General features: G+C 35.2%; 1 protein-coding gene across 1 annotated transcript in view; it reads left to right on the top strand.

Moving 5' to 3' along the window:
- Positions 1–19,498, top strand: part of bckdhb (branched chain keto acid dehydrogenase E1 subunit beta) — a 72,811-nt gene that overhangs the window by 12,334 nt on the left and 40,979 nt on the right. Inside the window, exons 5-8 of the mRNA XM_016486837.1 lie at positions 4,518–4,673; positions 6,085–6,193; positions 14,298–14,395; positions 15,181–15,291. Coding sequence (XP_016342323.1) covers positions 4,518–4,673; positions 6,085–6,193; positions 14,298–14,395; positions 15,181–15,291 — 474 coding nt within the window. The remainder of the gene's footprint in view (positions 1–4,517; positions 4,674–6,084; positions 6,194–14,297; positions 14,396–15,180; positions 15,292–19,498) is intronic.

The raw sequence follows: 19,498 nt of genomic DNA, 5'->3' as shown, positions 1-19,498 counted from the left end.
TGCGTCTCATTTGTTTTTAAATGCAATCTGTGTGATCGGCGATTTGGCTCTTTGTATTAGGCTAAGCAATGCATAAACACATGATGCTGTTTTGTTCATAATTGTTTATGCAGTTTACAAAATAATATTTGATTTACATATGTTAATTTAGACGTTATGCACGTTTTTATAGACCGTTATTTGAATTGACAATTGATGTGCTGCATTATTTTGCTTATTGCGTCCTCCTGTGGCCTCGGGAAACAAGTCAAAAGTTTCCTTAAGACTTATTTAATCTGCATATAAAACATAAGAAAGGAGATATTTGTTTCCATTTTATTTTATGTTTGACTGTAAAAAAAAAAGAAAAGATATACATTTGTTGTTTGTCTTAATAAAGTGGGCAAATAAAAAATACAGTGGTTAAATTACATTTTTTTTTCTATTGCTCTGTTTTAAAAAAGGTTATAAAAAATGTCAATAATTATATTATAAGTTTGATACCGAACGATATGAAACATATATCGTTGATATATTTTTTAGCTATATCGCCCAGCCCTACAAACCCATTATATTTTCATTCATCTCAGAAATAGAAATGAAGGTATTTTTAATGAAACCTGAGAGATGTATTTTTTCCACTGAAAGGCTATTACACTAATATCCCAAATTCAGTTTTAATTTTTCTAGATTCCTTTTTTTTTCATTTAAATTTTTCTGGACTCCTTTTTAATGGTTAAATTTAAGTTTTATTAATCAAAAAGCATGTCTAATTAATTAAAATTGTGAAACTGGGGTGTTGATGAATTTTTCTCACCTTATGCTTTATTGTGACCAAATTCTGTGTTTTAGCATGTCTAATTATTTGAATTAATAAAAACAACTTAATTTATTCAAATTTATTCTAACAATGGCCTTATGAATTTTTTTTTTTTTTTTTTTTTTTTTTTTCAGAAATTCTGTGTTGTGTATTTAATTTATTCTTGTTATCAAATGTAGGCATAATACATTCATTTAATTTGCTTTTTAATTAATGAAAATTAAACATACTTTATTTTTTGGCAAGAATAGAGGATTTACTATTAAAATTAAAACATGGAAGAAATATTGTGTGATTATTCCTTAAAAAAATAAAATGTTAATTTTAGTAGTAGTAGTAGTAATATTACGTACATCCTACTGCTCAATACTAATATATTTCTGACACAATGTCTTAAAGTTAAACAGAACTTTTATTTTGATTGGTTGCCGTGAATACCTTTGCATTTCTGTGTGTATATGATATGATCAGTGTTGGGAAGGTTACTTTGGAAATTTAATAGGTTACAGATTACAAGTTACCGTATTTAAAATGTAATTAGTAGTGTAACTATTTCAATTACTTTATTAAACACCAAACACCAAAAATTTGATGCATCAGAAAGTTCATGAAGACATTGTAAACATAATCCATACGAATCAAGACATTTAATCCAAGTCTCCTGGAGAGACACGATCACTTTATGTGATTTTGCAGAATTAATTTAGGCTTTTATTCACATAAAAACATTGATCAGCGCACTTGCATAGAGCATAAGCATGCATGTTTGATTTATCTTGTTGGGGTCCTAGCCCCTAGGGGGCACAGTGTCCTATTGTTTTTCTAAGGATTATTCTTGTTATTCTTTATTATTATTTTTCGTCAAGGTTTTTGGGGTTCAAAAACTCTTGAAAATTGGCACACATCTTGGAATCTGTGGCAATTCGAGCCTAGCAGAGACTGGTACACGGGCATGGCAGAGGGGCTCTACAGCGCCCCCTGGAATCCGGTGGTCCATATCTCATGCATACTTGCACATATACATATGGAACTCCGTACACATATAGATCTCATCGAGTAGGGTTGGGTATCGATTAGGTTTTTTACGATACCGGTGCCAAATCGATACTTTTAAAACGGTACCGGTGTCTAAACCGATACTTAAAAAAAACCCCGATGGATAACATTAAAGGACATTAAAAATATTTAAAATAAATATACATAGCATTCACATGCTCCTCGGATGCTCTCATTTCCTGAGTTGTGCTTCCCTTCTAAGGCTAATAAGTGTATTTCACGATCTGGGTCATTATTTAATACAAAACAATATTTAATACAAAACCACACATAATGTTTCTACTGTATCTCTGTCAATCACTCAGATATTTAGTTAAAATGAGTGAATTAACTGAGTGCTGTCTGTCACTGTCTTTAATCAGTTCTGTGAATGACTGTATGGTATGCCACATGCACTGTAATATGTTTTATATTAAATATTAAATTTTCAAATGAAAATAGCAACATGATCGTTTTATAAAGTATGCGTTCATATGTGTTAAGGGCTAGATTTTCGCCCGAGGAAACAGCTGTGGTGTGATGAGGGGTGAACGCAGCGAAAACTTTACAGTAGATGGGAAACTGATTGCTCCCTCGTGACCTTGTGTAAACTGTATTTATGACAAAGAACTGCACAGATACAGATATTATAACAATCTATCGATAAACACACACCTTGTGTCCTCTGTTTCTGTTTGAGTCCGCTCGCGCTGCGCTGCCGCGGGTCTGCGGATTGAAGAGAGCATGCTGAAAGACGGAGAGGAGACAAAGTCTGCCACCGTTTTCATATGAAATTTAAAGGGGACTGACACTGAGGCGATCACGAATTTGTGTACACTTTATGGAGCTAATTGCTATAGCCCCGCTAAAAATTGCCTAGCGACGCCCATGCTTCTTACGTCCATTTCGGAGAACCAGGACAAATATTTCAATCAATTGCTCAGGCATTTAAGTGGCACCGAAATCTGCGTTCTGATTCGGTTCTAGTACATACCAGTTACATAGGTATGTATATTGGCACCGGGTTTCGGTACCCAACCCTATCATCGAGCCAAATAACTTTTACGCTGCATGTCATTATCTCTGCCAACAGGAAGTGAGCTATTCAGGTTTTTTTTTTTTTTTTAAATGCATGCTCTGGACTTTGCAATAATCCTCCTAGGGTTTTCATCTGATCGCCACCAAACTCTGTCAGCATGACCTCAAGACATTGAGGATTCAAAATTTGCAAAGGGATTTTTGATTCCTCGAACGGTTTGCCATGGTGAAGGCGATAAATGTATGGTGAAAAATGGGAAACAGGAAGTCTATTATAACTTCCTCATACATATTTTGACCAAACTTCAGTTTGTTCGTCGTATGATGCAGATCACATAGATCACATAGATAAACAAATGAAACCTTATTGTAAAGTGTTACCAAAGTTTTATGTATTGTTCACTTTGTGTGTGTGTGTGTGTGTGTGTGTGTGTGTGTTTCACACTCTTGATGTTCTAGATGAACCCTTTCATTGCCGTAACCCTTCAAACCCTTTTCTTAATGCCACTGGGTTTGCGTTGGTGCCGGAGGCTTGGGCCCGTCATCGCTGCTTGCTGCTATATTGTTTTCTTAGTTTATCTGCTGTTAAGGAATAATAGTGTTTTCGTCGTTATTACCTTGGATAGGCGTCCAAGGGGTAAATGTAATTGCAATTTTTCTGCAATTTTTTTATTTAATTTTATTGTATTTATTTTTTAAAACTAGGTTTGCTATGCTTACTTCTAGAACTGCACAACTTCACTAAAATTTTGTGATTATTTATCAAAATGGCTATTTAATAATGATAATAATAATAATAATAATATTGCTAAATAAACAAAAATTATTAAAGAAGTGAAGTATTACTATTCCATGTAAAAAAAGAAAAAAAAAAAAAAAAAAAAAAAAACCTTATTAAGGCAGCTTGAATGATTCATTTAGATTACCTCCTTCCATAAATTTTGCATCTGAAAGCTTTTTTTTGTAAGCTGTTAGTAAATCTGGCTCTAAATGTATATTTTTGGACTGGGGAGGAAATTTTGCTTTGACTTACATGATATGTATCCATTTGAATAATTTCTCTATTTAATTGTATTTTCCTATCAAGATACAATGATGTCAATAGTAGTGTGAGGGCAGCGTGAAGAGTTTCAGGTTTCTCAGTCTGTAATTTTGGGGTGTTTGTGAGACGCTGGCTGACTTTAAGGTATAAGACAAAGCGTCCAGCTTCTGTCTTTCTGTCAGTCCAGTGCTATTGTTGTCAAGTCAAGTCACCTTTATTTATATAGCGCTTTTAACAATACAGATTGTGTCAAAGCAACTGAACAGCATTAATTAGGAAAATAGTGTGTCAATAATGCAAAATGACAATAGTAAACACAAATTTTTCAGTTAAAGACAGTTCATCATTGAATTCAGTGATGTCAACATCCAGCTCAGTTTAAATAGTATCTTTGCAATCAAGTCAACGGTATCGCTGGAAATGAAGTGTTGTCCACGTGTCCTCGTCTCACTGGAGATGGGATGAGTTTCCCTCCATCGTCAAGGCAACCAAATGTCAAATACAATAATAGGGGAATATTTTACAGAAACAGTTTGCACCAACAGTTTGTGAGTTGTAAATGTTAAGTCCTTTTTCTGTTTTTAACTTTTGATGCTGTTGAAGATCGTAAACGAAGCAGCCAAGTACCGGTACCGTTCGGGGAACATGTACGACTGCGGGAAGCTGACCATCAGATCTCCGTGGGGCTGCGTGGGTCACGGCTCGATCTATCACTCCCAGAGTCCAGAGGCCTTCTTCGCACACTGTCCTGGAATTAAGGTGAATCTCGCCATGGTTAACTCGCATTTCAAAGAAAAAAAAATAGAGGTCACACTTTAGTTCTCACTATTATCTAACTATTAACTATGATTTTTGCCTCCATAAACTCCTAATTTGCTGCTTATTAATAGTTAGTAAGGTAGTTGTCAAGTTTAGGTCTGGGGTTTAAGGATTAAAGGGATAGTTCACCCAAAAATGAAAATTTGATGTTTATCTGCTTACCCCCAGGGCATCCAAGATGTAGGTGACTTTGTTTCTTCAGTAGAACACAAACAAAGATTTTTAATTCAAACCGTTGCAGTCTGTCAGTCTTATAATGGAAGTGAATGGGAATCACGGCTTTGAGAGTCAAAAAAAAATACACAAACAAAACCAAATTAAACCCTGCGGCTCGTGACGATACATTGATGTGTAACTTAAATGTCTTTGCTGTCACTTTTGATCAATTTAATGCATACTTCCTGAAAAAGGCCTGTTCATACCAAGAATGATAACTAGAAAGATAACTATAACTATAACAGTTTTGTCATCTGCCGCTTTAAATGTCCGAGCGCTTTAAAATTGGATGGTTTCTGATCGGTCAATGGTTTTGTCGTTTTATCAGTTCTGAAAGTGATTCCAATAATGTTGTTCTTCTGTGTCATTAACGCCGTCCTTATCGACTTCCCATAAAATTAAAATGTTTATTAATACTTCATTTTTATAGTTATCGTCCTTGGTGTGAACAGGCCTTATAAGTATTATTTTATTGAAACAATCTTACTGAATGCAAACCTTTGAATTGTAGTTTTTATCTTTCAGTGGTCATAGTCTATGAAGGACTTAGTTTGCAAAAGGAGTTACATTATAATTGAGTAGAGGACACACACAGTCTCCTCTCACGTATCAGTTTGAGGTAGATTAAGCAGCAGCTCTTTACTCATCTCACTCGCAGTACAACACATATTTCTCAAGCCGCATCAAAATGCTCAGAAATATTAGAGTTTGGATCAAATTCAAAGCAGATGGATGTTTGACTCTCTATGAAGTGATTGCACCAGCTCTCGTCTGGACCAGACATTTAATGAGTGTCCGAGCGGATTTAACCTCTTCACTTTGTACTGTCTGATTCTCTGTGCATCACCAATCTTTGTTGTTGTGCAGCAAATCTTTTATTGCGTCTTCATCTGTAATGGTCTATTCCGTTAAAACGGGTCTCTTTGAAAATCAGCGTTGCTGCCAGGAACAAGTGGCTTTTGATAGTGAATCATTTTTTCCATCTCGAGGCATCTTCATAACGAGCCTAATGTGGAGACATAGCGTGGCCTTCGGAGTCTTAAGTGTCCTTATAAATGTACAAACAACAAGTTTATTTATTTTTCCTTTTTATGAAACAAATAATATATTTTTCCCCCCTTTCTCTGTCTGTTAGATTGTTGTGCCGAGAGGTCCGGTCCAGGCCAAGGGTCTACTTCTGTCCTGCATCACTGATCAAAACCCCTGCATCTTCTTTGAGCCCAAAATCCTGTACAGAGCAGCAGGTGAGAGATCATAAAACAGTCACAGTGGGATTATGGGTAGCTGACATTAGATTCTGTTCTTCAGCATTCATATTCTAAAATGATTTAAAGTCACATTTTCTTCTGCAAATTATTATGCGTGTAGCTTTTATGAGCTCGTATTAATTGAGAAACTACAAGGAATATTTGTACATTTAAAGATACATATAACACAATGGAGGTAAAGTAAATGGTGAAAAACCTAAAATAAACGGTGAGCAGTTAAGGAAATTTTATAAACATTTATGCATTAGCCTAAAATCCTCATGTTGACTACAGAAGTGAATAGTCACATTGTCACCTACAGATATATTTTGAACGTCATCTGTGTTCTGATTACACTGAGCATATGATGCACTGAAATAAAAAACTTGGTGAAAACTTGAGAATTTTAACACAGTGGGATGAAACCTAAAACTTAACATTTTAAATGATCTTTTGTTTGAAATTGCAAAAAAATATATGAATTTTGTAAGTGCTTATATTGGTTTACTTGGCTTTACTAGAATATAATAAGATTGTTGTTAAAAGTATGTTGTATATTTTATATTTTAAAACTTAAGAAACCCCAAGTAAGGACAAAATGCATGATGTTGCATTAAATAGCCTCACAGCAAGTGAAAATGCTGTTTATTAAAGCACTAATAACCAAAAGAGCAATCACTTTTGTGAATGTGAACTTTGATACACAACTGGGAAATGCATTTGATGATGAATTTTAAATTTTTAGAGTGTGTGTGAGTGTGAGTGTGACAAAGACTTTCTTTTCCAAAGAAAGTTTTTACTTCATGTATAAGCGAAATATAACCCATACATGTACAGAAAAGATAATAGTGGATTTTTCACAAGCTTCTGTTTCTAATTCTGAGCAAAAGCACGCTCCTAACCAACCAACATCAGCTTCAATCATTTTCAACAAAATTACTTTAAACCTCAATATCAAAACTGCATGATTTCCCAGAAGACCACAAGGACAATGACTTCAGTGAGTGTATAAACCGGGTTGAGGAAAATGGCTCTAATTAAACATAATTTAACCATAAAGATAATTCGGCATTTTGCGCAAAGCACGCTCCCTTTATTATCACTAAAAAGCATCACTCACCCATCCTAGTTCATCACGATCCACAAAAGTTCTGTTATAATCAATGAAGCTCTCTAAACTGCACAATGAATCTCTTGTCATCGCGTCTGCACTTAGTTATGAGAAGATTTACGAGTGTGCAAAACTGCACCTAATAAAAACTCTGGTGCTTTCAGCGGTGAGTGAATTCTGACAAACTAAAACGTTTCTGACTGGCCATTGCATTAAAGAAATCAACAGATATGTCTTTGATTGGCTTACATCGCTCAACGCTGCAAAAACATGTTGTAAATAGTAACTTTTGACGCTGTCCAGAGTGCAAATGCAAATACGCACTGGATAGTTTGCCAGATCTTCAATTGCTTTTGCGTTCATTTGAGGGTATTTAGTAGAGCCCGACCGATATGGGTTTTTTGGGACCGATACCGATATTAGGGAGTAAAAAAAAGGCCGATACCGATATATCGGCCGATATTCTTTGTGTATATTATAGTACAGTACCAGTGACTGGTACTATATATAGAATACAGTATATACATAAACAGAATATATATACATAAACACATTTTTTGCAATGATCACTCAAATGTGGTGATCAAACACTTATAATGGTGACAGAGATATGTAAGGGCATTTAACAATTTAACAATAAACTTGCGATGAGTGCCATGCACAAAGTAATGGGGGGTTAGTTGTAACACACGTGGTTTTAATATTTATTTTACCATAGAACTAAGTAATTACACCATTTCAAGCATTTTATCTGCATTATATGTTCTGTAAAAAAATGTTTTATATCGGCGGCATATTCGCCGATACCGATATATTGGCGACAGGCTCATGTCGGCCGATAATATCGGCAAAACGATATATCGGTCGGGCTCTAGTATTTAGCACCCTCTAGTACCCCTGTAGAACCGGGCCTGGGCTTGGCTAACCGCTCCATTGGAGACCCTGCTCTCTATTAATATAAGTGTCATCATTGGCTATTGAAAAAAAATGTTTCATCTACTGATGCAAACATAATAATGAAAACTTCAAACAAAAAATGAGATGTGATGCATAGCAAACAGCTACAGACCTGTCAAATATAAAAATGAATGAATGAAGAATGAGCTGCAATTGATATTAGCCAGAAAGATCTGAACTTTTTATTCGGAAGAAATATGCAATTTAAGAAAAACATTGTTAGTAGTGTCACATTACCTGTTCAGTCAGTCAGTGGTATTTATTGATCTCCTGAATGGTCGTTTCAGCTCCCATTTTATCTGCTCATAAATCAGTGTGATCTGTTGAGTGTTTTGAACTTTTATCAGATCAGTGAGTATCTTGAATGGTCTTAATATTCCTAGATGCTTTGCAGCTGTTGAATGAAGACATGCTGTTTCTCATTTCTCTCTCAGTGCCTTACACTGTACTTGTTTCACTGAGGTATGGCTCCAGTTCAGTCACAAGTCATGCGAGTAATGTGGAGGGGATTCTTTAAAGTCAGCATGAAATAAAAAAATCACACTCATGTATTTTCAAAATGCATGGTATAGATCTTATTCTGGATGTTTACATCCATGCATACGTTTCATTTTTGTAACAGTGTTTTGACCTCGTAATGTTTAATCCATGTAATGTTTGATTTTCCGGTAAATGACAGACTTCTCCAATCATTAAATCTGCTTAAACTCTGCCCCTTCACTATCACCTTCACCTTCGCTGCACTATGACGTGATCATTTTATTACCATAACATGAGATATTACATTGGACTCAAAATCAGATCAGACACCATCTCACTTTTGGTTTCTTCAATGTATTTTTTTTTTTAAACTGCTCTAAAACATTTTTTTTTATTAAAGAAAATGCATAATTTAAATATGCATATCGTTTATTTTATTTTATTTTAATTCATTTTTTTTATTCCTGTAGCTCAAACAGGCATTAGCAAAATCATGGTCTTGGGTTTGATTGCCAGGGAATGCATGAACTGATGAAATGTGTACTTTGATGCAGCATAAGTCGCTTTGGATAAACGTGTCTGCCAAATGCATAAATGTAAATGGAGGAACAGTCTTTTCCAAAAAAATGGTGTGCTAGCAGCATTTCATACCTGGGGCTTTACTGACCGCTGCCAAAACTAACCGACCACACTTTGAGCTATTGTTTATGAGAAGAATCTTTGGTGCAGTTTAAAGCACGAATAAGTATGGCTCTAAATGACACAATCCTCATATCCAAAGAAATGGTTTATTAATGAACTGAATGAAGAGCGGAAAAGGAAATCAATGCACATTTAAGGAAGCCATGCCATGAGGATTAGAGCAGATTCATCCGCTGTGATGGGCCGCTTTAGATCTGCTCTCTGTCTGTTGCTACTCTGACTTATGTGTCTCTCAAGAATTTTGCTGTATGACTTTAATTTCCTGACTGAACATTGGAGCTTGTTTTAGGATCTTTGGCTCTTTATCATTATTTGGTTTTAATTTTAGAGCAGTGCTTTTCTTTTTTTTATGCAGTTATTCTTACAAGTTGGAAATAAATCATTCAACATTGAGTTTGTGCAATTCTTGATTTGAAAAACTTTATACGTTTATTTGATGGTAATATGGAATTTTCCAATTTCCACTTTGTCTTTTTTTTTGAAGTTGCCGTTGCCAGCATTAAAAGTAATGTCATAAATTGTAACTCAGGCAGGTTTAATTGGCCATAAATATGGCGTTGATTTATTACATGGTATTTAGAAGTTCACAGCACCTTTTGTTTGGAATTAGATTGAATTTTCTGAAGTTCTGTTTTGTAAATCGTCCATGTGGAGGCGATCTTTGCAGTGCTTGGGTTTTGTTTTGTGGTTGCTAGGGTGTTCTTAAAGGGACAGTTCACCCAAAAATGAAAATTTGCCGTTAATTTACTCACCCTCAAGCCATCAAAGATATAGGTGACTTTCTTTCTTGAGTAGAACAGTAAATATTTTTAGCTGAATCCGTGGTCCTTGGTGATTCATAAAATGCAAGTCAGTTGCTACAATTTTGAGCATCAGAAAAGCAACACAAGGAGCAAAAAATTAATGGTTGTTGCTCCTGACGATATATTGAGGTCTTATGAAGTGAAATGATCAGTCTGTGCAAGAAACTGAACATTTACAACATTATTACCTGTAATCTCTTTAAGGCTTTTAGCACAAGGTTGTGTGGTTGCTAGGGACAAATCCCACGACTCTGCCTAGATGATGAGATGTCTAGGTTTAGAGGATTTTAGCATTGTGAAGAAACTCACACCCATTATAGCCAACAGTATTGTCTACACTGCATCAGATGTCTTTGGAAATATATCGATGTGAGGGAGCTTTCATGTCTTTAGTATAAACATGTACAGAGGTTGGACAAAATAATGTCAACACCCATTATTATAAAGATTAATATAATTTGTGCAGACTACAATGAAAATAAACAAACATTGTGATTTATCTTTTCATTGTTTGTATATGAGTGCAGTATAAGTTCAGTGGTGATTAGAGCAAGCCATAGATGAAGTGTGTGACTTCCAAAAAGGGCAAATCATGGGAGCCGGTTTAGCTGGAGCATCTGTAACAGCCTGTTTGTTTGGTGAACAAGAACAACAGCCTTTACAAACATGACTGTGAACACAAATCTTGGTAAGATTTGCCTCATTATTGGATGAAAACCAAAATTGAATGATAGGGACCATTGAACACTAAGAAGGATTTTGTCCGAAAACAACACTAAACTTCTGCTGCAAATTGACAGCAAACCTCAATATTCATTGTGATGACCTTGTTTTCAAAAAAAACTGATCACCGGGAACTTCTCAAAGCCAGCATCCATGAAAGAGCTACAACTTTAATCACAGACAACAGTGCTAAAATGTGAAAAAGATAGTCACGATCATAAAACTGGGACAGTTGGAGCATCAAGATGAACTTCTTCATCTGCCTTGATCAGACAAACCACCTGACTTGAATATTATCAAACCACCATGGATAGTTTTGGAGACGAGTGTAAAGCAGATTCCCTTACGTTCAACAGATGGATGACATTCAACTAAACTATAGTTATATGAATCTGTTCTAAGAAGTTTGGTGGCTGTATTAAATACAAATGGTAAAACACCTTAAGAAATATGGCCTATTTCCCAGGTGTTCACATGATTTTGACCAACCCCTGTATGTTTCCCCATCTCTTAAAGAGTGGTTTTACTATTAGATCGAGCAGTATTTTTAAATGACAGCGTGCATGTCAGCTGAAAACACACCTCAGGCATCCAACAATCCACCACTACCAAGAGTCTGTACCATTAGTGATGCATTTTTACTAGACTTCATCATCACTCGAACCCTGGGATGAAACCTCTGAACCACAAACCAGTGAGCTTAGCCTGAACCGCTTTCCATTGAGTGTGCTGCGTAGCATTATTCTTATTGTTTGGCTGCAAGAATCTTGCTGGTGTTGGAATCCAGAAACAGGCTGTGAATGTACATTTGGTCACTGTGAGTAAAAAGTGAGTTCATTTGATTTTTGCAACTGAGCATCGACTTTAGTTTGGTAAAGCTGAGTTGCATTTACACTCTAGATTCATTGATAGTTGAAATGCTGTGCACATGAGAGATGGGTGTCTAAAACATGTAGGCATTATAAGCGTCTTGTGCTGTGCAGGTTTTTGTCAGTTGTTGTAGACAGTCCACTAGTTGTAGTAACTGAGTGCAGTAGTAAAGTTTAAGCAGACGTTTCGGTCTCCTCAATCGCCACATCTTGACGGCATTTCATTTTTTGTCCTTGACTAGTACGCAGAATGTTTTATGACTTAACTGGTTTATGTTATTTGGAGGTTTTCATTATCAGATGTGCCGCAGACAAAGTACAGTACCAAAACTCCTGGAGCGGTTTGCTGTACGTAAAGCTGCTAAACATTACTTCAGGGTTCAGAGCCGGTTTGAAGAATATGATGGTTTTGTTATTAACCTGTGGGCTAAAATCCTGTGAGATTCAGTAAAACACTCTGACCTCAACACTGAACTGCGGTTGAGGCAATGTAAAGAATAATTGTAAGCTATCAAAATAATTTCAGAAAAAAAAAAAAGAACTGGAATTATTATTATTTTTTTTTCAAATATTGAAGAAAATATAGTATTGACCAGTGTTTTATTAGTATGAATTTTTATACTGCTATATTTTTAAATAATATTTTGAATTGGTTTAAATTTTTGTACATTTACTTTTCCTTTAAATTTAGTAATTTTATTATGTGCTTTTTTCATTTGTATTAGTTTGTTTATTTTACGTAATGCTATTTAGGTTTAATTAATTTTAATTTCAGTATTCGTTTTGATGCATCAAGTTAAATTAAATGAAAATTACAAATGTTGCCTTGGCAATTAACTTAAGTAAATTTTTTTTTTTTCCAATATATATTTAAGTAAAAACAAACAAAAAAAAAAATCACAACCCTGGTGTTGATATGGCCAAATAGCAAATGTAACTGTTAGGATCATAAGATTTCTCCAGGAAGCTGTGACCATCTGGATCTGCGCTAGATGAACGTTAGCTTTAGCTAAATATGCTTAGACAAAACCACTTTAGCTGTTTTCATTTATCCAGATCTGCTGTTAACAAATAGCCGAAATATGACAGAAAAATGCTACTAATGCTAATTCTGAGCAAAAGCACGCTCCTAACCAACCAACATCAACTTCAATCATTTTCAACAAAATTACTTGAAACCTCAATATCAAAACTGCATGATTTCCCAGAAGACCACAAGGACAATGACTTCAGTGAGCGTATAAACCGGGTTGAGGAAAATGGCTCAAATTAAACATAATTTAACCATAAAGATAATTCGGCATTTAGGATCAAAAACCAAGACCTCATGAGATATGACAGCTGTGAAAAGTTCTTTGTGCTCATGCTGCCAGGTGAGACTAAACCTTTCTTTAGCTAGTTTCTTCCAGCCGTGCAAAACTTCTCCTGATGCAAACTTACTGTTCATTATTTTTTCAATATTACCAGTATGAACAGATCAAAAGGATAGGAAGAGTTTCAACGGACTTGTCACAAAACGTCATGCATCCATTTTGTTTCATGTCCTTCAAGACCCCCCCCTCCCCAGTAATTGAGCAATATAACGGTTTCCTCCACAGCTCATAGATTTAATCTTAACTTTATAAAGCTTATGATCAGCATGATCAAAACTTTGCTGTTAAACCTGTTTCACACACAATCTACTCCATGCTTTCTGTCGTCTGATTGATAGTTCAGAGTTTTTTTTTTTTATCAAGTCAAAGCTCTTTTAGTGTAATTGTCCTCCTTCAGTTCGTGCTTCACGTGTCTTTTTGCTGTCAAATATTTACTGATTTTTATCAAGTAAACGTCAGAATAACTGCAGTAATATCTCCAGATGAACACTTACTGGACTGAAGCAGCTCAGCTTTACTAAACCCAGTGATATCAGCGTTGGTTGCCATGGAACCAGAGGCCTGTTCTGCCCTCCTGCGGTGTTACGCATTTCGGGGGAAGGGTCCATAGGTCCTCATATGGCTTGTTAACTGAGGGGTGTTACAGAGTATTTGTTAAATATAGCTAACAAAATATATATTGTGTGTTTGATTGGTCCAGACGCAACACGACTGATATTTATAGCATTTTATGTAAGTATCTGCGATACTGTTATAAAGATCTAATTGATTTACATTACAAGCATCAGAATTTCATCTTACTTTTTGTCCATATAAATATCAGCATCTGCAGCAAATTGCATATTTTTGCTCCGTTTGAGTTCCTGAATAAAACTGAGCTGTTTTTTTCCCTTCAAATCCTATGTATCATTCTGTATGAGCCATAAAAGCCTGATGTATCAAATCATGCCAAACATAAAAATAATTATTTTTAGACTAAAGGTTTATTAAACCGTTACAAAAATGTTTTTCTGACTATTATTTGACATGTCAGGCTTCACAGGCTTTGTGGGCTGATGTGTGATGTGTGGTTTTGTGTTGCAGTGGAGCAGGTGCCCACAGAAGCCTATCAGATCCCGCTCTCGCAGGCCGAGGTGCTGCAGGAGGGCAGTGACCTGACGCTGGTGGCCTGGGGAACACAGGTACGTCTGTGAGAACGTGTGCTCATCGTACGATGGTGACTTCGACAGCTCTCTGGGTGTCCTGACGCTCCGCTCAGACACTCCACAGGTTTATCCTGCTGAATGACTGAAGGCCCGTAAGACTGAGTGCAGAGACGAGTCACAGGTCACGGGAAACGAGGACTTCGCCAGCCATTCGTGAATAGGCTTGATTCTAATAGACAGTGCTCTCCTTTTGCTTTTCATTCATCTCACCGAGACATGAGCGACACAAACCTGGCCTTCGGGATGAATTAAATATTTCTGATTTATGCCACCATTCAAAACTTTTGTTTTTTAGTAAAGAAATTTATACTTCTATTAGACAAGGACAGTAAAGACCTTTATAATGTTAGAAAATATGCTGAAAATTCAACGTTGATCACAGAAATAAATTACAGTTTAACATATATTCACATAGAAATCACTTATTTTAAATTATAATAATATTTCACATTTTCACTGTTTTTACTGTATTTTTGATCAAATAAATGCAGGCTTCGTGATCAGAAGAGATTTCTTTCAACCTCAAACTTAAACGTTATGTTTTGCTATGAAATGTGTGGAAAAATGTACCTTTTAGTATTTTAATATATATTTTAATCTATTTTACCTAATAATGAAAAATATCAGGTTATATCATGTTAAGCCTCGTTTGTTAGTCTGATCTGAATATCTCAACACCGGCTGGAGAGATTCTGAAACTGAGTGTCGTATCTTAGTCTGTACTGTTAACTGTGAGTTCACCTTTGACCTTTGGCTTGCAGGTGCATGTGCTGAGGGAAGTGGCTGCCATGGCACAGGAGAAGCTAGGTGTCTCCTGCGAGCTCATCGACCTACAGACCATTTTGCCTTGGGACACAGAGACGGTTTGCAAGGTATGATGTGAACGCACACGTTTGCTGGGTCATTTCAAACCAAAGGGACCAAAATTAAGATGTCATTTACTTGCTGTACAAACGTAGGACCTTCTTTCATGAATCGCAGAAGGAGATATTTTCAGAAGCTGCTCCATGAAAGTGAAAGGTTATTCGGGCTCTTGAATTTTAAAAACGATCAGTCCTATTTATACTCTATATAGAGGAAGACTTTCAGCTAAAAATGAGTAAAGTTAGTTTTTTCTGCCAGTTTTCTTTTCAGTTTAGTGTCTTTTCCCATTTTGTTAATGGTTTTATGTACTAAAGTTTTTGGACAGGTAAAGCAATCAGTTTTATTTGTTCCAAAGACAAGCACATTGTTAAAAACACAGTTCACCCAAAAATTTAAATGTGCTGTTCATTTACTCCCCCTCAGGCTATTCAAAACTTTTTTTACTTCAGTCGAACAGTAAAGAAGATTTTTAGCTGAAACCGAGGTCCTTGCTAATTTATAAAGTACAAGTCAGCAGCTGCCGGCACTTTAAGAGTCAAAAAAAATTTCACATCATTATTGGGTGCTTTAATAATATAATTTTGCATATACGTTACGTCATTGCGTGATTACGTAAACATACTTGAATTGAAACGAACTGTCTGAAAGAACCAGTTTGAGAATCAAAAAGAATCAGATTTCCCAGTTTGCCTGAGGCTCTGGATTACAGGTCATAATGTTGTAAATAATGTTCAGTTTCTTGCACAGACTGATTGTTTCTCTTCATAAGACCTCAATATATCGTCAGGAGCCACGAGTATTCATTTTGTCTTGCCTGTTTATGCTTTTTTTAATTTTATAAATCAACAAGGACCACAGTTTCAGCTAAAAATCTTCTTTACTGTTCGACTGAGAAAAAAAAGTCACCTACATCTTGGATGGCCTGAGGATGAGTAAATTAACAGCACATTTTCATTTTTGGGTGAACTGTCCCTTTAATGCCGAGGCCTGCAGAACCCTACAAACTAGTTTTTATCAGAAAAGTGCCATGTCAAAAAGGTCTTATAAGTTAAGTTGGCATGTAATATTGCTTTAAGGTGGTGCTTTTCATTGTATGGTAATTTCTCAAATAGAACTGGCGATACAGACAGTAATTGTTGTGACAGGAGCAGTGTGAAAGAGTAGCAGTCTTATTGAGTCTTTGCTATAGCTGATTGTTTTGGCAGCGTGATCAGGGAGGAGATGCAGATTCTCATGGGTTGCTCGTTGGAAAGCAGCTTCTTAAATAAGCATGAAATACATTAAACTGCCTGCATGAAACTCAAAAGTGTGTTTACAGTAAAGCACTACACAGTGTTCACTGGGAAAGTTTCACCCTTGAAATTATTATTATTATTTTTTGACATTTCTCTGTCAATTTGTACCTTATCTCCTTGATTCGCTCCACACATGTGCTTCTGTGCCGTTACAATGTTTGGAAATGTAAGTTAAACATAATATATGGATGTCATTGCGTTAGATTTACAATTTCAATTTGAGTGTCCGTCTCAAATGCAGGATCTTTCACTTTTACTTCACTTTTCATGTTTTCTTTATCTTTGTTTTTAATGAATGCATGAACTACATGTGTAGTTCATCACATTAACTATAGACATGATCTGCTAACAACAAACAAATGCAAAGTCACACACTACTGATCTTATTTCAAACTGTATCAACTTTGTTCAAAAGTCTGCTTTTTGATATATTTGGTTTGCTAATCTAATGCAGTGATATTCATATGTGGTTTAACATATGCGTCCAAATGCAAATGCCGCTGTATATCATACTCGCATATGCCATTATTTGGTAGCAGCGCAGAGTAACTTTGTAATTAAGCAATTTGCCCTGAACTGAAACAATTGAGGAATATGGTCTTTGTTCATGACCCAAGAAAATGCAGTTGTGTTCTGTTAACTTCTATGAAGTCAATATTAAAGTGCAGAGCAGAAACATTTTGAATCCAGATGTGCATCGAGCTTCACTGAAAGAAGCAAACAAACATGCAGATCTCTGAATGCTCAGTGAGTTTGTTGTTGTGGGACCAAAAGTTGAACACTATGACCATTCCAGTAAATAACAGGAGACATAAAACTCAGAGCAGCATTTGAAGAGAAATTTAAAATGCACTTATAAAAGTAAGAAGGCACAGAACAAAGCCTGTTTTGTACCATGTTTGTTAATTTGCCGTGTATATATGTGTGCGTAAGTTTATTTAAAAAAAAACAAATTTCTCTCTCTCTAGTCGTGTTATTCCAGCTTAAATGCATTTAGTTTTGCCTTCTAGATGCTTTGTCATCTGTGGAACAAAAAAGGAGTCTTTTTTTTTCCCATGTCAAGATTGTCAGTAAACAACAACTTAAATTTGTCTTTTTATTTTGTGTTCCTGACACGAATTGATATGTTTTCAGAAGACTTGAAATATGACACACATACTGACCAGTTTTATGATATTTTATCTTTTTTTTTGTACTTGTGTCATTTTGGTGTTTGATGGCCTAAGTCCTCTTTCACTGTCATTATACTAATATGCAGAATGTGTTTTAAAAATTACCTTTAGTGAACAGAGATCATGTGGCTTTGGAGTTAATAACTATTCCTTTGAAGAGTTTTAAAGGTATTACTACGTCATGCAACTACAATTTTATATATATATATATATATATATATATATATATAACAATAAATGTCTACAGTTTTTTGCAAGAAATAAATATTTTTTATTAAAAAAAAATATATATTTTTTTGTTGAGTACTAAATCAAATTACCAGTGAGAATGATCCATGCAGTCTCAGAATGAAATAAACTTCCATTTTTAAACACTGAAACTTGATTGTACTCACTAAAATTGTCATTATGAATAGTTGTAAATTAACAACATTAAACAGGAAAATCCATATTTGAGTGAACAATACCATTCAAAAGTTTTTGAAAAAAGTCTCTTCTGCTCGCCAAGGTTGCATATATTTAATCAAAAATACAGAAAAAAACCGTAACATTTTGAAGTAATATTATTGCAATTTAAAAAGTGTTTTCTATGTGAATATCTGCTAAAATGTAATTTATTTCTGTGATCAAAGCTGAATTTTCAGCATCATTACTCCAGTCTTCAGTGTCACATGATCTTCAGAAATCATTCTAATATGCTGATTTGCTGCTCAAGAAACATTTCTGATTATTATCAATGTTGAAAACAGTCGTGCTGCTTCAGATTTTTGTGGAAACCCTGATACATTAATTTTTTTAGGATTCTTTAATGAATAGATAGTTATTCAAAAGAACAGCATTTATTTGAAATCTTAAAATATTTTGTAACATTATAAATGTCTTCATGGTCACTTTTGATCAATTTAATGTGTCCTTGCTGAATAAAATGACTAATTTATTTCAAAAAGAATCTAACAGAGTCCCAACTTTTGAAGGGTTGTGTATATGACTCAAGATACCCACCAACATCACTAGATGTCCTAATAAGAGTTTCAGGTTTAAGTTTGAGGACTCGTCACAAGCTTTAGAAATCACTGGAAGAGTCGAGAGCCTTTGGAATCACTCTTGGATTGTGATTGATGTATTGTTTCTTCATGATTAATGATGATTGATGAATACTTTTTGGATGAATCTCATGAATAAATACTTGGGCCTTATTTCAGCCGCCAAATAAAATTAAAAAACACACACCAAAATCCCTACAAATGCAAGAACATTTGTAAATCTCATTCTCTGTACTGAAATACAGTAATAAACTGATTCTGTGTAGATGCAATGATTTTTGTGAATCTATTTTTATTTTTTTTTACAATTGCTCTCTTGACACATTCATTTAACACAGACCTAATGTGACACGTAATCTGTCCAGACTGATCGCAAAACAGCTGCGTGACGCAACAGATGCAGCCAATCATATGTGATGTTTAATATACCCAAAGCTACCCAGCATGATGCAGTACAAATTAGGCCTGGGCGATAAAACGGTATCGATATTTATCGACGGTACACCTTCTTCGATAACGATATAAAAAATGTTCAATATAGCGCACGATATAGGCACGTGCTATAAAAACAATGAATGCTAGTCGAATTTAAAATAAACATTTGCATTTGAATGCAAAAATAGTACAATCAAATGTTAGGTGTGCGTCTGGGAGCGTTGTTAGTGGAGCGCGAGATGCGGTGATAATGATATAAGTGACGTTGCA

This window comes from Sinocyclocheilus anshuiensis, unplaced genomic scaffold (genome assembly GCF_001515605.1).
Source record: "Sinocyclocheilus anshuiensis isolate Anshui unplaced genomic scaffold, SAMN03320099.WGS_v1.1 scaffold181, whole genome shotgun sequence".
In the NCBI taxonomy this organism is placed as follows: Eukaryota; Metazoa; Chordata; class Actinopteri; order Cypriniformes; family Cyprinidae; genus Sinocyclocheilus; species Sinocyclocheilus anshuiensis.
The sequence above is the reverse complement of the archived record's forward strand: the minus strand, read 5'-3'. Positions and strand labels throughout refer to the sequence as shown.